Genomic DNA, 18,442 nt, shown 5'->3' with positions numbered 1-18,442 from the left:
CTTCATAAGTAGATGTAAGCTCAATTTAAGCGCATATCATTTGCCTTGTTGCTTAGGAATCACTTTGTGTGGCCGACCATTTGAGTTTTCGTAAATGCGACTTTCTAAGGTTTTTTAGCGTGTACGAATTGATAATCGTTCTAAGCTGTATGAAGTTACCCTTTAAAATAGGACTATGTTTGGTGTGAATACATTGACGAAAATTAACCAACAGATATAGGGTAAATAACTAGAAAAAAAGAGTAGAACATGCATTTGATTAACCGGTATATTTTTCAATCAATGCCGCTTTGCACTATATTAATCAGTTTAATTATTACAATCCCTTGCAAGACGTTTACAGTACAAAGTAGAGCAGAACGACAACTATGCTTTGTTTTGCTTATTGCTCGTGTTATATTATAAGAGTAGTGGTTAAGTACAATATCTCTCTTAACAGAGTTCCTATAGTTTATTGGTTGCTATAACGAATGCGTATTTACTAGTATATGGTAAATAAAATAATCAAATCCCAAGTAGTTCAATGAACAAAAACACTACGATACGATAGTCCATTTAATTAAAGCTTTAAAGGGATCTTTTCACGTTTTTGTAAATTGACAAAATTAAAAAAAAGGTTTTTCAGATTCGCAAATTTTCGTTTTAGTTATGATATTTGTGAGGAAGCAGTAATACTGAACATTTACCATGGTCTAATATAGCCATTATATGCATCTTTTGACAATTTAAAAACCTGAAAATTATAAAGCGTTGCAACGCGAAACGATTGAAGAATTTGGAGAGTTCTGTTGTTGTCGTTTAATTTTGTGAAATTACGAAGATTGCTTATATAAAGTATAAAATACGTCTCTTATAGATACTTGGCAGAATGGCCGAGCGGTCTTACTAGTTTTTACTCCAGGACTCCGGGGGTCACTGGTTCGAGCCCTGCTGCGGGCTACTTTTTTCCTTTTTTTATTTTTATTCTTGATTTTTTACTGGAGCTTTTAAGATCCAATGTTTATATTTATCAATATAAAGCATTTAATGACAAACTTCAAAACATGCCAAAATCTGTGAAAAGGCCCCTTTAATGGAACTAACAGGGAATACCGACTGGGATACACAATTTAACACATGCGAATCTGCTCCAACCAATAGATACACAGCATAACATTTGCCATCTTTATTAGTCCCTTACTGATTTCAACGGAGGGGATTGTAAGTTAAGCCACAGTCCATCATGTCTGTCCATCTGTCTGTCCGCGCGATCCTGTGGTTGCTCACAAAGTACGAAAGATATGTGCATGTACTTTGGTATACATGTACTTATAAATGGTAATGTGAGGATTATTCGACGTTTCACTATGCTTACATGAATTGTTTTCTTTCTGACACCATGTGCAGTTGGAAAATGATTTTGAAGTTTCAATTTTTGAGTTTTTCTCATATCCTGTTTTAAAATACTGTGTATGCTCTTTCCACGATTTTCATAAAAGAAATAACCCCATATATACAAGACCATGGGAAGAAGACATAAAAACAATTAAGCCACAAAAAGGTCTAAGTCACCACTCGAAGGACAAAAGGTTCCCGGCTAGGATTATAGCTAATAATAAGTCAGCAGTGTCTATTTTAATTATTAGCTATTTTTAAAATATTATTAATATCAATTATAATGACTATTCGTAAGAACAAATAGGATACACATTACTAAGAGATTGAGAGACAGTTCCGGCAAATGACACTAATACAATATTATCGAATGCACTATTGTGTTGCTTTATTGTTTTCACATACTAAGGTACATGCACACACATAACAGTATATATATATACATATATATATATATATATTAACATACTTACTTGACCACCCAGGGTCGCAGGTTTCATCCCGGGATACACTTTAATCTACCAACTTGTATGTTCGCATGAGATGGTAAGTCAAGTCTTGTACATGTCCGTTTCTCGTCGTGCACTCTAATACCCTTTGCCGACTCTGGGACGGGGCGCATCTTGTACTGTTTCACTATTTCCCGTAACCCAATACACGATCAAGTCTACAGGAGGCGATTGCAATATGGAAAAGAAGCCCTTGCAATATGGGAAAGAAGCCTTTGTAATATGGGAAAGAAGCCCTTGCAATATGGGAAAGAAGCCCTTGCAATATGGTTATAAGCTCATGCAATATGGAAAAGAAGCCCTTGCAATATGGGTAAAAAGTCCTTGCAATATGGGGAAAAAGCCCTTGCAATATTGGAAAGAATCCCTTGCAATATGGGAAAGAAGCCCTTGCAATATGGGAAAGAAGCCCTTGCAACATGGGAAAGAAGCCCTTGCAATATGGGAAAGGAGCCCTTGCGATATGGGAAAGAAGTCTTGCAATATGGGAAAGGAGCCCTTGCGATATGGGAAAGAAGCCCTTGCAATATAGGAAAGAAGCCCTTGCAATATGGTAATAAGCCCATGCAATATGCGTAAGAAGCCCTTGCAATATGGGGAAAAGCCCTTGCAATATGGGAAAGAAGCCCTTGCAATATGGGAAAGAAGCCCTTGCAATATGGGAAAGAAGCCCTTGCAATATGGGAAAGAAGCCCCTGCAATATAGGAAAGAAGCCCTTGTAATATGGGAAAGAAGCCCTTGCAATATGGGAAAGAAGCCCTTGCAATATGGGAAAGAAGCCCGGTCGGACACGTGGTAATGACGTGTCGTCTATGAGCAGTAATAAAATGACATGGATCTTATTCAGTTTAACGCGATACTATTGTATAGTTGGAAGTGAGACCATACGACGAGGGGCAGTGTTTGTTGTCGTAAACGAATGCAGTATATCACTTGCAAGGTGCTAAAATTACCCAGTTAACTATAGCAAATCACTGACCGTAAAAATCAACATCCGCGCAGAGATTTGACGGGAACCAGCATAGCTGTATATGAGTGCAAGGAACGACAACTCTGCGTGGAGATTGCGTAAAAAGACATCCTTTTCGAGCGACCCGAACATACATAGTGGACAAAAAGCACTAAACAAAAGTGATCGTAAAGGCTGGGTGCATTAATCAAGGAGTCAAACGTTGTTAACTTGCTTAAAACTCCTCTCAGGGTGTACCTCTACTATAAAATAGTGGAGGGATTGCTACGCTTTTATATAAATGATATATAATAAAATAACATGCAATATTCTATAAATTTGAACTTTTTATACATCGTTTGAAGTAAAAATGACATTAGGAATACTCAAATATAATTAAGTATTCATACCTCCTATGTGCGGAAGTCAGGCGTTAAATAATCATATTATGTAAGTTCTTGTCGACTATGTACCTTGTGTAGTCTGAATAAATTTATTTTGTTTTGTAAAAAAATAACGTTAAAAGAACAGTTGCAGAAAACAGGATTTGCAGTACATAATGCAGCCATTTCAAATTATGTTCATTGCAGATTTTGCATGTTGGTACATCGAGGAAACAAGAAATCAAATTTGATAAAATCACACGTTTTCTGAAACTAAAGCATGCTTAAGAGTCTTCAAAATAATATTTAATATAGTAAACATCTTAATTTAATATATGACGAAGTGGCATAACACATCTTTTTAACACACAATTTGCTTCTGTGTCTTCTGAAGAATGTAATTCTCATGATTTTGGTACTTCCACTGCTCATACAGGGATTCTTGTCTAGGTTCATGGCATCTACTCAGTGTATGGAAGTCCGTTTGGTTGTCACCAATAGGGCAGGCAGGAGTAGAGGTTGGTCGTGTTATTACGCCCTACCCTCATCGATCCCATCAGTCGATTATATGAGACGCGTTCTAAGAAAACGGGACTTAATGCATGTGCGTAAAGTGTCATCCCAGATTAGCCATTGCAGTTCGCACAGGCTAATCAGGGACGACACTTTCCGCCTTAACTGTATTTTCGTGTAGAAGAGATTTCATTTAAACGAAAAGTGTCGTCCATGATTAGCATGTGCGGACTGCACAGGCTAATCTGGGATGACACTTTACGCACATGCATTTAGTCCCGTTTTCTCAGAACGCGTCTCATATATTATCAAGATAGATTGGGATTTTTTCCAATTGTGTTTTTGGGCCAATACCTTCATGAAATCATGATTCAAACATATCACACCAACAAAACATCAAGGGGGCATTGGTGTCATAAGTTGGGTCGAAGAATGTAGGGTGCCAATGCGGGGTGGGGATACCGCTGGCTGTCCTCCACTTAAAAAAACGAGATCACTCCAACATTATAATAACTTGCTGGAACACAAATGTTTGCAATCATTGCACGACGGTTACATTACATGTGCATTTGCGAGCATGGAACGACAACTCTGTTAGGAGATTGAAATGTTTCGTAACGTGTTCCTGCATTCGATTCCAAAGTATCAAATAAATAAATTAAGTACATGTATTGCTGGGACATATTTCGGCTTCAGAAAAGAGGTCTTTCATGAGGCATATAAACCTATCTATCATAACTCTAAAAATCAAATAGTTATTCATGCAATAAACAATAGTTTCAATATTCCAACTTCTAGCTGTACGACCCTCTAGGTCACTTAAGATTGATTTACTCATGTATCTCGCTTCGATTTGTATTTTCTTCGCTTGCCTTTTCAGCAGGTACACGATGTTCCCTCCGTCTTAATTATTTTTTATGGACAATAAACATTCCCATTATTTAAACAAATGTTCTATTGATTCCACGTGCTAGTTCGTTCTATGTTATGGTCCTTTATTGGAACATACATAACACAATACAGAGCGTTTTCCATTAAAACGATATTTAATAAACACATCATTCTATACTGCGCACTAATTGCGTAGTAATTTTGTAAAAACGATTTAAGGAAAGGCGGCCGTGTATACATATATGACGCTGCAACAAAGAATGTTTAAAATTAATAAAGACAAGAAGATGAATTTTGTTACCTAGGCTTGATTGTAAAACATCGATAATTGCTTCACAAGCGTCGCAGCGTGTCACGTACAATTTTTACTTAAAAAAAAAAAATGTAGATAATCGGTGGGCACTTTACTGTCGGCTGACTAAGTTAGATAGCAGAGGTTGAATATAAACATAAACTTACAATTTATAAATTTACATCAATTATTGTACTGAAATTCAATTGAATACTTGTACTCGTTAAGCGCGGGAGGGGGGGGGTCCTCTTTAACGGTGACAAGTTTATGGCGATGATAATAGAGGAACGCAAAAGCACAATTTATTAACCCATTATGCTTAGTGGATTCTCCAATCCTTCTAAATTGGATCAATTTATTTCCAAAATAAGGGATGTCTAGTATCATGCGGCGTCTTATCTGGGTCTACGCTGTTTGCCAAGGCCTTTTTTCTAGACGATAGGCATAAATGGGTTAACTACTTGGCTATGTTTATAATTATTGAGAATAAAGCTTCTGTAAAGGAGGTTTAACCCACCGTTATTATGGTACCAACTAGACCTGTTAATTTCACTTAATGTCAGAAATTATACAAAGCGAAATTTTATTTTATGGTTGTCTTAACCAGTGAGAATATAAGTTAAATTCCAAATAATGACGACAATTAAATATTGTTCACTATGGAATATGGATTATTTGTCATAAATTTCATTTCACCAATTAGCTACTTCATCTATTATTCCTTTTCGGCATCAGTTGACTCCTTTTGGGGTGCAAAATATATACTATATGCATATGAAAAGTATAATATTTATGTATTCGTAATGTTTGGTAATTCAATTTCCAAATTTCGCAGGTTATTCAATATCTACTTGTAAAGATCCAAATGTATGTAGTTGACGAATTTGAGTCAGTCAGTCAGAACCCAGAACTGTTCCTGTTACAAAGATTCCATTTTCTTTCTTATAAATTGGACAGAATATAAAAGTAAACTGTGTAAATATTGGTATTGTATTTGACTAAATATGGCAAATCTAGCTTTCAAATAAATAAATAAATATTATAACTTATGTACTTGACACAAATGTTTATACAATATACTGAACAAGTGCATAATGTGAACACGTTCTAAAACACATAATAACCGTTACCATGCATAAATGAGAGACACACATACAATGAGTCGTGTTCTGAGAAAACTGGGCTTAATGGAATAATGCATGTGCGTAAAGTGTCATCCCAGATTAGCCTGTGCAGTCCGCACAGGCTAATCAGGGACACCACTTTCGGCTTTTATAACATTTGTCGTTTAAAAATCCAATTTAGGCAAACTGCACAGGCTAATCTGGGACGACACTTTACGCACATATTTTATGCCCAGTTTTCTCAGAAAGCGGCTCAAATAGTCAACCAACTCAACAAGGATTATATGTTTGTGCATGCACTCCAAAAGCTTTGTTATTAAATATGGACTCACTATCACTTATGAAAGCATACAACTTTAAACTTTAAAAGCAATAAAAACAAACAACTCTTTTATTAGATCATGGACTTTTTCCACCACCGTAATTCAGTGCTCCTAAAAAAAGATAAACATGTATTATTAGACAAATATTATCAGTACATGAAATTTTAAGGTTTTCAAATCCATTGTCTTCTTTCATGCTACCAAGTAACATTTTACTTGGCAAAGTTTTCAGGGAAATGGTTGATGTTACAATCAAGAATTTCAAGTGATCTGTTGGGATCGTTGTAACAACCAAGGAAGGTAACTCTAGTGATTGATCAGGGGAAGGAACTGTTGTATCCTCTCAGTAGATATTGACAGCATGTGTCTCCTTATTTAAGCAACTTCTTTTTCTTGTTTTGCCTCAGTGGCCAGCTAGAAGTTTCACCTAAAAATAAAACATAACCTTAAAGGAGCTTTTTCACGCTTTGGTAAATTGACAAAATTAAAAAAAGTTGTTTCAGATTCGCAAATTTTTGTTTTAGTTATATTTGTGAGGAAACAGTAATACTGAACATTTGCCATGCTCTAAAATAGCCATTATATGCATTTTTTGATGATTTAAAAACCTGAAAATTATAAAGCGTTGCAACGCGAAACAATTGAATAATTTGGAGAGTTTTGTTGTTGTCGTTTTATTTTGTGAAACTACGAGGATTGCTTATAAAATGTATAAAATACATCCTTCATTGTATGAGCACGGATGGCCGAGGGGTCTAAATGGTACATTTTTACTCCATGACTCCAGGGGTCAGTGGTGCAAGTCCTTTTGAGGCTTAATTTTTTTCTTTTTTCTAAACGTTATTCGGGATTTTTTATTGAATATAAATATAAAGCATTTAATGAAAAAATTTAACGCATGCCAAAATCTGTGAAAAGGTCCCTTTAACTAACTGCCAAACTTGTATAGAGTTTTTAGCATCACTGTGAATTCAAGTGTTTTTTTTCAACAAATATTTCTCCCCACCCCCCTGATTTCAGGCCAGCCAGTATTAACCTATGAGGCACCTTGACTGATGAAAATCTTAACTCCTTACTCTTTACTGGTATGCCAGGCGCTTAGCAGGAAGGCCATCTGAAACCTGTTGATTTCACTAACTGCTGGGTGACCAAAAGGCCATTTGAAAACACCAAATGCCCCACATCATAGGCAAACACTCTTACCACTAGGCCAAGGAAACAATGTATTCTAGTTTCTAGTTTATATACACTTTAATATAAAATTCTTTGTTTCTCTCAAAAATTCTGTTCATAAGGTATCATGCGTATGCGCCTTATGTCTATTTGAAGCTGTATGGATGAAAGTAAGTCTTTAACGAGGGTCTCAAACCTACCTTGTCTATTTGAAGCTGTACAAACGCAAGTAAGTCTTTGACGAGATCTCAAACCTACCTTGTCTTTTTGAAGCTGTACGGACGAAAGTGAGTCTTTATCGAGGGTCTCAAACCTACCTTGTCTATTTGAAGCTGTACAGACGATAGTAAGTCGTTAACGAGGGTCTCAAACCTACCTTGTCTATTTGAAGCTGTACAGACGATAGTAAGTCGTTAACGAGGGTCTTAAACCTGCCTTGTCTATTTGACGCTGTACGGACGAAAGTGAGTCTTTAACAAGGGTCTCAAACCTACCTTGTCTATTTGAAGCTGTACAGATGCAAGTTAGTCTTTAACGAGAGTCTCAAACCTACCTTGTCTATTTGAAGCTGTACAGACGCAAGTAAGTCTTTAACGAGGGTCTCAAACCTACCTTGTCTATTTGAAGCTGCACGGACGAAAGTGAGTCTTTAACAAGGGTCTCAAACCTACCTTGGTCGATAAATATATATGACAGGTCGCCGTGGTGTAATGGATATGGTGTCTGCAAAACGGGTTAGATCCCAACTGTGGGAGGGTTCTTTTGGTCACCCCCAAAGACACTAAGTACTGGTTCAAGGCCCAGGAAACGGACTCTTGAGCGTTTCAATCAGCCTGAGGCTTTCAATGTGATTGAGCAAAAATAAATAGGTTTTAAATTATACTTACCTTGTCTATTTGAAGCTGTACAGACAATAGTGAGTCTTTAATGAGAGTCTCAAACCTATCTTGTCTATTTGAAGCTGTACAGTCACAAGTAAGTCTTTAACAAGGGTCTCAAACCTACCTTGTCTATTTGAAGCTGAACAGAAGACAGAGAGTCTTTAACAAGGTTCAGTTGGTTGGTTTCCTCCTTGGACTGTATCTCTATCTCATCGCACTTTCTCTCGTACTCCATCCGATGACTGGCCAGCTGTTGTAGTTGTTGTTGAAGCTTTGAGATATCAGCTTCCTGAATTTTTTTTTTCAAAAATGCTTCTTGAAATGAATGCATTGCTTGATTTGCTTGTTGATATGGATTTTTCATCGTTTTCAACAATATTACAATCATATCAAAGTAGAAGTGTTTATGGATTTTGACATCTACTGTTCTTACAGGTCAGATTGTCTTATTCTTTCCACCAAAGCAAAATATATATATATATATATATATATATATATATATATATATATATATATATATATATATATAATATATTTATTACATATATTTATCTCATTTCTTATAATAATTATTCCATACTTACAAAAAAGCTAGAAATTAAATTCCATTGCTCAAATAAATTTTGTGTAAACCATTTATTCAATGTAAAATAATATTAAGCAAAAATCTACCTCGTAATATTATCAAATCAACTGTAATGTATGACATGCACCAGTACATATATTTACACAATTTCGGCAAAATTTACTCAAGACAATCCCCAATTGTTGCATAGTATGACTTCCCAAAAAGGTCAGAAAATAGGTTAGGTGTTTTAGGTGTATTCACAAACCCATTCTTAGACTTACCGGTAAGTCTTAAGATAAAGATTATTCTTAAAAACTGTATTTTGCTAAAACTAATTAAAAGTCTAGTCTAATATGGCAGGCAACACCAATAATTATAAAATCTTTGTCAAGAAAAATATTTTAATATCTTAATATAATAATTTAATATATAAGCAACATTTTTTTATCATACATATGCAAGCTCTGAGGTATTTTTTGGATCTATTCTGTATTCCTAAGTCTATTCTTACCCCTTTGCATGCTGGGAAATTTGTCGTCTGCTAAAATGTCGTCTGCAGAATTTCTAAAATTAGCATTTTCTTCGATTTGTTTCAAATAATATTATCAGAATAGCAAACAGTTTGGATCCTGATGAGACACCACGTTCTGTGGCGTCTCATCTGGATCCAAACTGTTTGCAAAGGCCTTCAAAATTCGGTTCCCGCACTGTAAGGGTTAAGTCTATAAATGGTTGGTGAATTCGGGCCCAGAAACAAAAATCATACCACAGTCTTTTCCTTGCTTTCAATGCTGTACACCTGTTTCCGTTCACGCTTCAACTGATGAGAGAGATCGTCTATTACGGACGTGATATTCTCTGCTTCCTCCTTAAGAATATCTCGTCTCGTTAGGAGATTCTGGTATTCTTCTTCGTAGTTCTTTTTCGGTACTGTACGAATGGCTGAAATTAGGTGAAATTTATAGAAAATTACAAATTTATTCGTTGTTGTTGTTTAAATCGTTGTTTTTTTGTGTTTCCAATACATGGTTGAGAATTGTAATGTTCAATTTTTGAAAATAGGGATTAATTTTCATTAATTATTTAAACAATACATACATATATATATAAGTAAGTGTGTTGGTGTCTATCCTTAAATTATGAAACATCATAATGTATTTCACTTTAACACTGAAAATATTTTCTTTTAATTGAATTACATAACAATTTTGCAGTAGAGGTTTTTGTGGACATAACCTCAGAACAAAGTAAGACAACTGCAATTAAATTGCAAAATCAATAAGTAGAAGTTACTTCCCTTATAAATGGTTCAATACTAGAATACAAGATACATTACTGGGAATCTTTTTGAATTTTATTTTGAAAACAAAAGTTATTCAAAAAATATTTTAATAACATGTACTATGGTTCAAATTATTTTCTAAATAGGAATGTACATGTAAAAATATGAAAATGTGCCACAGAACCCATACATTTTTTTCTTGCTGACATTTTCAAATGTTCAACAAGGGCTGTTTGTAAAACATGCATGCTCCCCATATGGGCTGTCAGTTGCAGTGGCAGCCATTGTGTGAATACGTTTTTTGTCACTGTGACCTTGACCTTTGACCTAGTGACCTGAAAATCAATACGGGTCATCTGCCAGTCATGATCAATGTACCTATGAAGTTTCATGATCCTAGGCCTATTTATTCTTGAGTTATCATCAGGAAACCATTTTAATGTTTCGAGTCACTGTGACCTTGACCTTTGACCTAGTGACCTGAAAATCAATAGGGGTCATCTGCCAGTCATGATCAATCTTCCTATGAAGTTTCATGATCCTAGGCGTAAGCATTCTTGAGTTATCATCCGGAAACCACTTTACTGTTTCGAGTCACTGTGACCTTGACCTTTGACCTAGTGACCTGAAAATCAATAGGGGTCATCTGCCAGTCATGATCAATGTACCTATGAAGTTTCATGATCCTAGGCGTAAGCATTCTTGAGTTATAATACGGAAACCATTTTACTGTTTCAAGTCAATGTTACCTTGACCTTTGACCTAGTGACCTGAAAATCAATAGGGGTCATTTGCCAGTCATGATCAATGTACCTATGAAGTTTCATGATCCTAGGCATAAGCATTCTTGAGTTATCATCCGGAAATCATTTTACTGTTTCGAGTCACTGTGACCTTGACCTTTGACCTAGTGACCTTAAAATCAATAGGGGTCATCTGCCAGTCATGATCAATGTACCTATGAAGTTTCATGATCCTAGGCGTAAGCATTCTTGAGTTATAATCCGGAAACCATTTTACTGTTTCGAGTCAATGTTACCTTGACCTTTGACCTAGTGACCTGAAAATCATAAGGGGTCATTTGCCAGTCATGATCAATGTACCTATGAAGTTTCATGATGGGCGTAAGCATTCTTGAGTTATCATCCGGAAACCATTTTACTATTTCGAGTCACTGTGACCTTGACCTTTGACCTAGTGACCTGAAAATCAATAGGGGTCATCTGCCAGTCATGATCAATGTACCTTTGAAGTTTCATGATCCTAGGCCTAAGCATTCATGAGTTATCCGGAAACCATTTTACTATTTCGAGTCACTGTGACCTTGACCTTTGACCTAGTGACCTGAAAATCAATAGGGGTCATCTGCCAGTCATGATCAATGTACCTTTGAAGTTTCATGATCCTAGGCCTAAGCATTCATGAGTTATCCGGAAACCATTTTACTATTTCGAGTCACTGTGACCTTGACCTTTGACCTAGTGACCTGAAAATCAATAGAGGTCATCTGCCGGTCATGATCAATGTACCTATGAAGTTTAATTATCCTAGGCCTAAGCGTTCTTGAGTTATCATCCAGAAACCATCTGGTGGACGGACGGACCGACCGACCGACCGACATAAAAGGGGGGCATAAATATTCCATAAAGAAAACCAAAACATGACATTGTGTTGAAAGACACAAATACAATTCAGTCAAAACTACCTTTTCATAGGAGTATTAAATAGTTAATTGCTGTGTCATAATTCAGTTGGTGCAGTGCTAGACTATAAATCTGAGGACTGCGGAAATGATCACCGGCCCAGAAAAGTAACTTGTGTGGGGATAGGCCATTAGATTGTTTCTACAGCCATTGTCTCCCTACTTTGGTTTCAAGTACGGCGATTGCCAGTAACTGACAAAAGGATATTCATTTATTATTGTTCAGTCAGCTAATCCTGGAAAGATTGAGTTTGTAAACGGACTGCTGTGCTATAAAGGAAATAGTGTTGAAAACTGCAAAAATACAACTACAAAATCCCCAAAGAAACATGAGAACTGCACATTTGACACCTAGATTAAATAACCAGTCCTAGAATTTTTCACTTTGGATACCCAGATTATTTTTTCCCCCTTTATATTTTATGATAAGAATCGTTTCATGTTTTTAACAACTACCGGTATAAAATATCCCCGACTTACATGTAAAGGTTTTCTGTCTGTGTTTCTGTTTTAGTGTGAAAGGTTTCTAATTACTACCAGTACAAATAAACCAACTTCTTGCAAGCACTGGTTTTCTGTCTGTGTGTATGTTAAGTGTCAAAGATGTGACTTACATGTACTAGTTTTCTGTCTGCTTGTCTATTTAGTTTGAAAGTTGTGACTTACATGTACTGGTTTTCTGTCTATGTTAGTTTAATGTAAATGTGACTTACATGTACTGGTTTTCTGTCTGTGTGTCAGTTAAGTGTGACAATTGTGACTTACATGTACTGGTTTTCTGTCTGCATGTCTGTTTAGTGTGAAAGTTGTGACTTAAATGAACTTGTTTTTTGTCTGTGTGTCTGTTTAGTGTGAAAGTTGTGACTTTCATGCACTGGTTTTCTTTCTGTGTGTCTGTTTAGTGCGAAAGTTGTGACTTACATGTACTGGTTTTCTGTCTGTGTGTATGTTTATTGTGAAAGTTTTGACTTACATGTACTGGTTTTCTATCTGTGTGTCTGTGTAGTGTGAAATGTGTGACTTATATGTACTGGTTTTCTGTATGTGTGTCTGTTTAGTGTGAAAGTTGTGACTTACATGTACTGGTTTTATTTCTATGTGTCTGTTTAGTGTGAAAGGTGTGACTTACATGCACTGGTTTTCTGTCTGTGTGTCTCATAAGTGTGAATGTTGTGACTCACGTGTACTGGTTTTCTGTTTGTGTGTCTGTTAAGTGTGAAAGGTGTAACTTACATGTACTGGTTTTCTGTCTGTGTGTCTGTTAAGTGTGAAAGTTGTGACTTACGTCTACTGGTTTTCTGTCTGTGTGTCTGTTAAGTGTGAAAGTTGTGACTTACATGTACTGGTTTTCTGTCTGTTAAGTGTGAAAGTTGTGACTTACCTGTACTGGTTTTCTGTCTGTGTATCTGCTAAGTGTGAAAGGTTTGACTTACATGCAATGATCTTCTGTCTGTGTGTCTGTTAAGTGTGAAAGGTGTGACTTACATGCAATGGTTTTCTGTCTGTGTGTCTGTTTAGTGTGGAAGTTGGTGATGATCTGTTGCAGCATGATGTTCGGGGTAGTGGACTGCACGGCACAGCCGCACATTGCGCAATACTTGGTGCGCTGACTGCAACTCGTGCACAGGGTGTGGCCGCACGGGATGAGCAGCATGGCGCTGGAACTGGGGGGCATCTGGAAAATAATACCAGCCTTGTTCCTAAAAATCTGGGCAAAATGCATGAGCATAAAGTGTTGTACCTGATTAGCCTGCTTTCATGGAATTTTTCGCTTAAAGGGAGTCTCCTCTAAATGAAAATCAAGTTAAGGCAGAAATTTTCAACAATAATTAGCCTGTGCACACTGCATAGGCTTACCTGGAATGACACTTGATGCATATGCTTTAATCATGGTTTTTCAAGATCAAAACTCATTGAGCTAAAATAGACCCAATCTTGGTCTGATAATCTATTAATAAAAAATGTTTGTGAAAAAAAAATAAGTTTACACGCTGTTAACCTAAAAATTTAGATTAAAGAACTATTATGGGCAACTTTATGTAAATCGTTTTGTAAATTATAATTAACAACAGTTGATATAGATTAGACTGACAGTTTTTAGTTATAATATTAAAAAAATATATGTATTGCCATAAAAAATGTTATGGCTGTAAGGGAGATTAGCTGTTAACATTGTTAAATACTAAGCCTAATGTTGTTGAAAACCGAATATATCAATAATCCTAATTTCTTATACAGTAGCAATGTTTGTCCCCATTCATTATTTTCAAGAGAGTAAACTGTAAAATAATTGTTTTTCATGCAGAAATGCTAAGCAATTGTGAACGGCAACCCACTGTTTCTGCCTTAAAATTTATTGTATTATCTTTCAAGCAACATGTCACAATTAACCTCATGGCATTACCATAAATAAGCAGTCAAATTTAAGTTAACGAACATGTTTTGCCAATGTTTCAATCGCACAAATCTCAAATTGAAATGAAGAAAACATCGAAACACAAATGACATTTTATTTTGGCATCGTTTGCCTTAACCTTTAGCATAAATTACTTTAAATTGATAATGGGTATAATTTAAGCATTTGTTTCATTAGATAAATGACAGAGGAAGTTACTTTGATATTCTAAATATCTATTTAATTCTATTCCAGTTGAAAAACTAATGTATTTATCATAATGGTACTTCAATTTACTTGTGCATAACGGTTAAAATCAGGATAATTTTGTCAACCTTAGCCGCAGATGTGATGTAATACTATTTTGTTGCATTGGGCTGTTATGTAACAACAAATAGCTTAGACTAAGCTGCAAAGATAAAACAACATCAACATAAAACTTTTATTTAAAACCCTCAATTAATGCTGCCCTTAAACTCAAACCAATTTTAAAAACCCTTAATATATGCCAGGGCTTTTTTTCCTTCTGTGAGAATGGCTGTTTTTCACAAATTTGGGATATTTGCGACTCAAATTTTCACAATTTCAATAAGTTTGTGACTCAAATTTTCACAATTTTAGAAAGTATGCGACACATTTTTTCACAATTTCGAACAGTTCGCAACTCATTTTTTCACATTTTTGAACAGTTTGCAACTCATTTTTTCCAAGGCCGCTTATCAAAAACAGGAAAAAAGCCCTGTATGCTGCACCTAAACTCACCATTAGTTTTTCACAAGTAGGGCAAACATGGCTGGCAAGGCTATTCTCACTAACATCAGCCTCTTTGGACGGGGAACTCTTCATGGCAACAAAACTTGCTGCATTTGATACGTTATTGAAGACCCCCTTTGAGTATTTGGTGGAGAGCTTTAAATCCCCTTTCACTCTTGCTATGATATCGTCGGCTCGCGAGTCAAAATCTTCAGGGGACAGAAGTGTGGCTGCAGTGATCTCACCTGTTTCATCTTCGCTGTTAAATCCGGGGTCAGTGGACTCTGACCTAACACTTGATGGATGAAGCATTTTGGGTTTACCACTGTTAGCAAATCGCAAGCTGTTTTGCCGAATGGAGCCATCATTATAATTAGCGCTCTTGTACACAGTTTTGTTTGCACCGAAATTAACTGCCTTACTATTCTCTTTGAATTCATCCACATGGTCTTCCATTTCATCATCTTCGTTATCTGATTCCTGAGACTCTTTAGCTTTTAACCAGTTTTGAAACTTTGCCTTGGATTTATTCGTGGCTAGAAGTCCTTCAATGGAACTTTCATCCCTGCTTTTGATAAATGTCTTTCCTTCATGGTATTCTGGCTTCTCTCTGGACAATGATGTGTTTTCTTTTTGAGCTGGAAAACATGCATGACAGAGATAAGTTCATTACATTTTTTTGAGAATTTATGATTTTTTCTGCCTTATAGATTTGTTCAAGATTTGTTACTGTTTTTTTCTCCCTTTTATATTGGTGACCATAATAAAAGAGTTTCTCATTTGCTATTGTTTAACGGTTTAATTTCCATGCACCATGTGCTGTTTAACAATGTTTTAAAATCATACAGAAAACTCAATTATGCTTTTGTATAAAATATTTGAAAAGTTAAACATCATTATCTTCATCATCATCATCATCATCATCATCATCATCATCATCATCATCATCATCATCATCATCATGTCAGGTTACAGAAATTGCAGCATTATAAAGACTAAAAAAGGATTATTTTTACATTAATGCCTGTATTACTAAATAGCATTTCTTACAAGATAGTGATTAATAACATATTGAAGAGTGTGCTAAAAACGTGATTAATAATACATACATTACAGAGTGTGCTTGAAATAACAGAGTGATTAGCATATAATACGCATACAACAGAGTGCGTAAACAGAAAACAAAAATAACATATCACAGAGTGTTCTGCAAAAGTAATCAATAACATATCACTGAGTGTGCTGAAAGTTTCTGACGGTCAACGTTATGTTGCACCAACAGTCTCTTCAAAGACAGGGATATACAAGAGATATATTTGTCAGAAACACAATGCCCCCTTCTGCGCTGCTTTGTCTTGAAGCAATATATTTGAACTTTGGTCTTGAAGGATGACCTTGACCTTTCACCAATCAAAATGTGCAGCTCCATGAGATACACATCCATGCCAAATATCAAGATGCTATCTTCAATATTGCAAAAGTTATGATTAATGTAAAAGTTTTCGGACGGACGGACGGACAGACTGACGGACGGTTCACAAACTATATTCCACCCTTCGGGGGCATAAACATTGCAGTAAGTTTCAGTTTGTATTTGGTACCCTATCTGAAGGTTCACTCCGGCTCCTTTTTTTGCAATTCAAACTTACCAGTTACTGATGTTAAAGCATTTGGGGATGATGAACTGTTCTGGATTTCCGCTCTTTGCTTCATCCAGTTTTGTTGCCTCTGTTTCATTTCCTTCACCTGAATAACAATTAAAAATGTATGCCAATAGTTGCTTATCCGCTATTTTCAGACAAGCAGAGGTGTAACGGAAGCAGGATACATGTGAACAACCACTCTTAATTTGTCGCACATCAGAATTATAAATCTCAGAATATTGATAAATTGCTGCCAACATAAACAAATATATAAATCCCATCTCAAACCCCACAATTATTGCACAGGTGATCACTAGTTTTTCATTCTTACAGCTAAAACACAATTTTTTATTAATATAATGCAATAAATAAACAATTGGATTATCAAGCATACAGGCAGATTTCCCATGTGTTATACAGAGTAACCTAAAATTCCGGCTGTCAAGTTTCAGAGTTTCTAATCTCTGTTTGTTTATAATAATATATCTCTGGTTAGAATAGTTGTGTAGAACAGAGCTACTATAAAAGTTTGTTTGTTCAATTAAAATAATAACTTGATAATTAACCCCAATTTCGTGCATAATGCTCCAAATAGATAATACATGATTACTGTTTAATCATAACAGGTTGATATTGGACATCCAACAAGGATAACATCTGCACACGGAAGCAAAGCCAAAAATCATGATGTCTTAACAACCATTGTTATATTGCCGTTGTGTAATAGGTATGGTGTCTCAGCCAAGCGATCAGGGGGTCACCCTCTTTTGATCTTCCCCAAAGACACCAAGAACTAGTTCCACCCAGGCCCAAGACTCATTTAATAGTCCTGCAATTTAAATGGGATGAATAAAAAACCTCTTACCTAGATTGTGTTTACTTTTTAAACATTTCTACAAAAAAAATAAATTCAAATTGGTGTGACTTTGTATCATAAATATTGCTGGGTATCATGAGACTCTCAAATTTGGGTAATGAAAATATATGTGAAATAGAAAGTAAACTGAGTGAGAATGTGTTATCGGTCAGTCTCCTTATAACACTGTCTTTTAATAAAATTTTATCACAAAATATCATTATCAGGCAGGCAGAGATTTGTTTGTTCTTTATATCTTACAAACTGTGCCTTTTTTATTAGAAAAAAAAGCGTGATAGACCATGAACTTGGGAAACATTTAACATTATTAATATGATTATAAATAACAGTATACCGATTGTTTTTAAGTGGATGTTAAAATGCTTTCTAATATGTATATTATGAAGTGCTACATGTAGGTAATCAAATTGCCAAATAATAAAACTCAATGAACCCATTATTGAGTTTATTCAGGATAAGTTTGGCATATTTTTGGGGCAATTTTGGTAATATTTTTGAGGAAAATTTACTTTTGCAATGGGTAACACTCAAAAAGCCTTTAACATGTTTAAAAGGCTGTAATTTTGTGCAAAAAATCCCTGACAGGTGTTAGTGGGTCCCTTTTATAAGAGCTGCATACAGATCAAGAACATAATCGAACGTATAAACTTCACAACCTTATCACGAATTTCATTCTTACGACTTTTATTCATGATGAAACTAATATTAATGTTTTCCCTTTTTTGTTGTCAAACAGTATCAGCCATTCATAAACAAAAGAATGACAACTCTCGAATAAAAACACACACCCTACAGTTAAAGGTTACCTC

The 18,442-nt window shown here is 35.6% G+C and overlaps 1 protein-coding gene across 9 annotated transcripts in view; it reads right to left on the bottom strand.

Moving 5' to 3' along the window:
- The window catches only part of LOC127856501 (uncharacterized), a 405,251-nt gene extending 386,853 nt beyond the window's left edge, over positions 1 to 18,398 (bottom strand). For 6 of the 9 annotated variants that reach the window (XR_008038077.1, XR_008038074.1, XR_008038075.1 and 3 more), the window contains exons 1-4: positions 18,290 to 18,398; positions 16,763 to 16,859; positions 15,123 to 15,751; positions 13,451 to 13,640 (exon numbers count right to left, since the gene is read on the bottom strand). Coding sequence is in view for 6 of the 9 variants with exons in the window: in XM_052392767.1 (XP_052248727.1) it covers positions 13,451 to 13,640; positions 15,123 to 15,751; positions 16,763 to 16,859; positions 18,290 to 18,325 (952 nt within the window). In the remaining 3 variants the exon portion in view is untranslated. Of the gene's footprint in view, positions 1 to 5,888; positions 6,787 to 8,537; positions 8,703 to 9,747; positions 9,924 to 13,450; positions 13,641 to 15,122; positions 15,752 to 16,762; positions 16,860 to 18,289 lie in introns of those variants that run through there. The other 3 variants (XM_052392771.1, XM_052392770.1, XM_052392772.1) reach the window with 3 other exon arrangements.
- Positions 18,399 to 18,442: the final 44 nt, after the last annotated feature.

Source organism: Dreissena polymorpha, chromosome 13, assembly GCF_020536995.1.
Source record: "Dreissena polymorpha isolate Duluth1 chromosome 13, UMN_Dpol_1.0, whole genome shotgun sequence".
In the NCBI taxonomy this organism is placed as follows: Eukaryota; Metazoa; Mollusca; class Bivalvia; order Myida; family Dreissenidae; genus Dreissena; species Dreissena polymorpha.
Note: the sequence above shows the minus strand (reverse complement) of the source record. Positions and strands in the feature narration are given on the sequence as shown.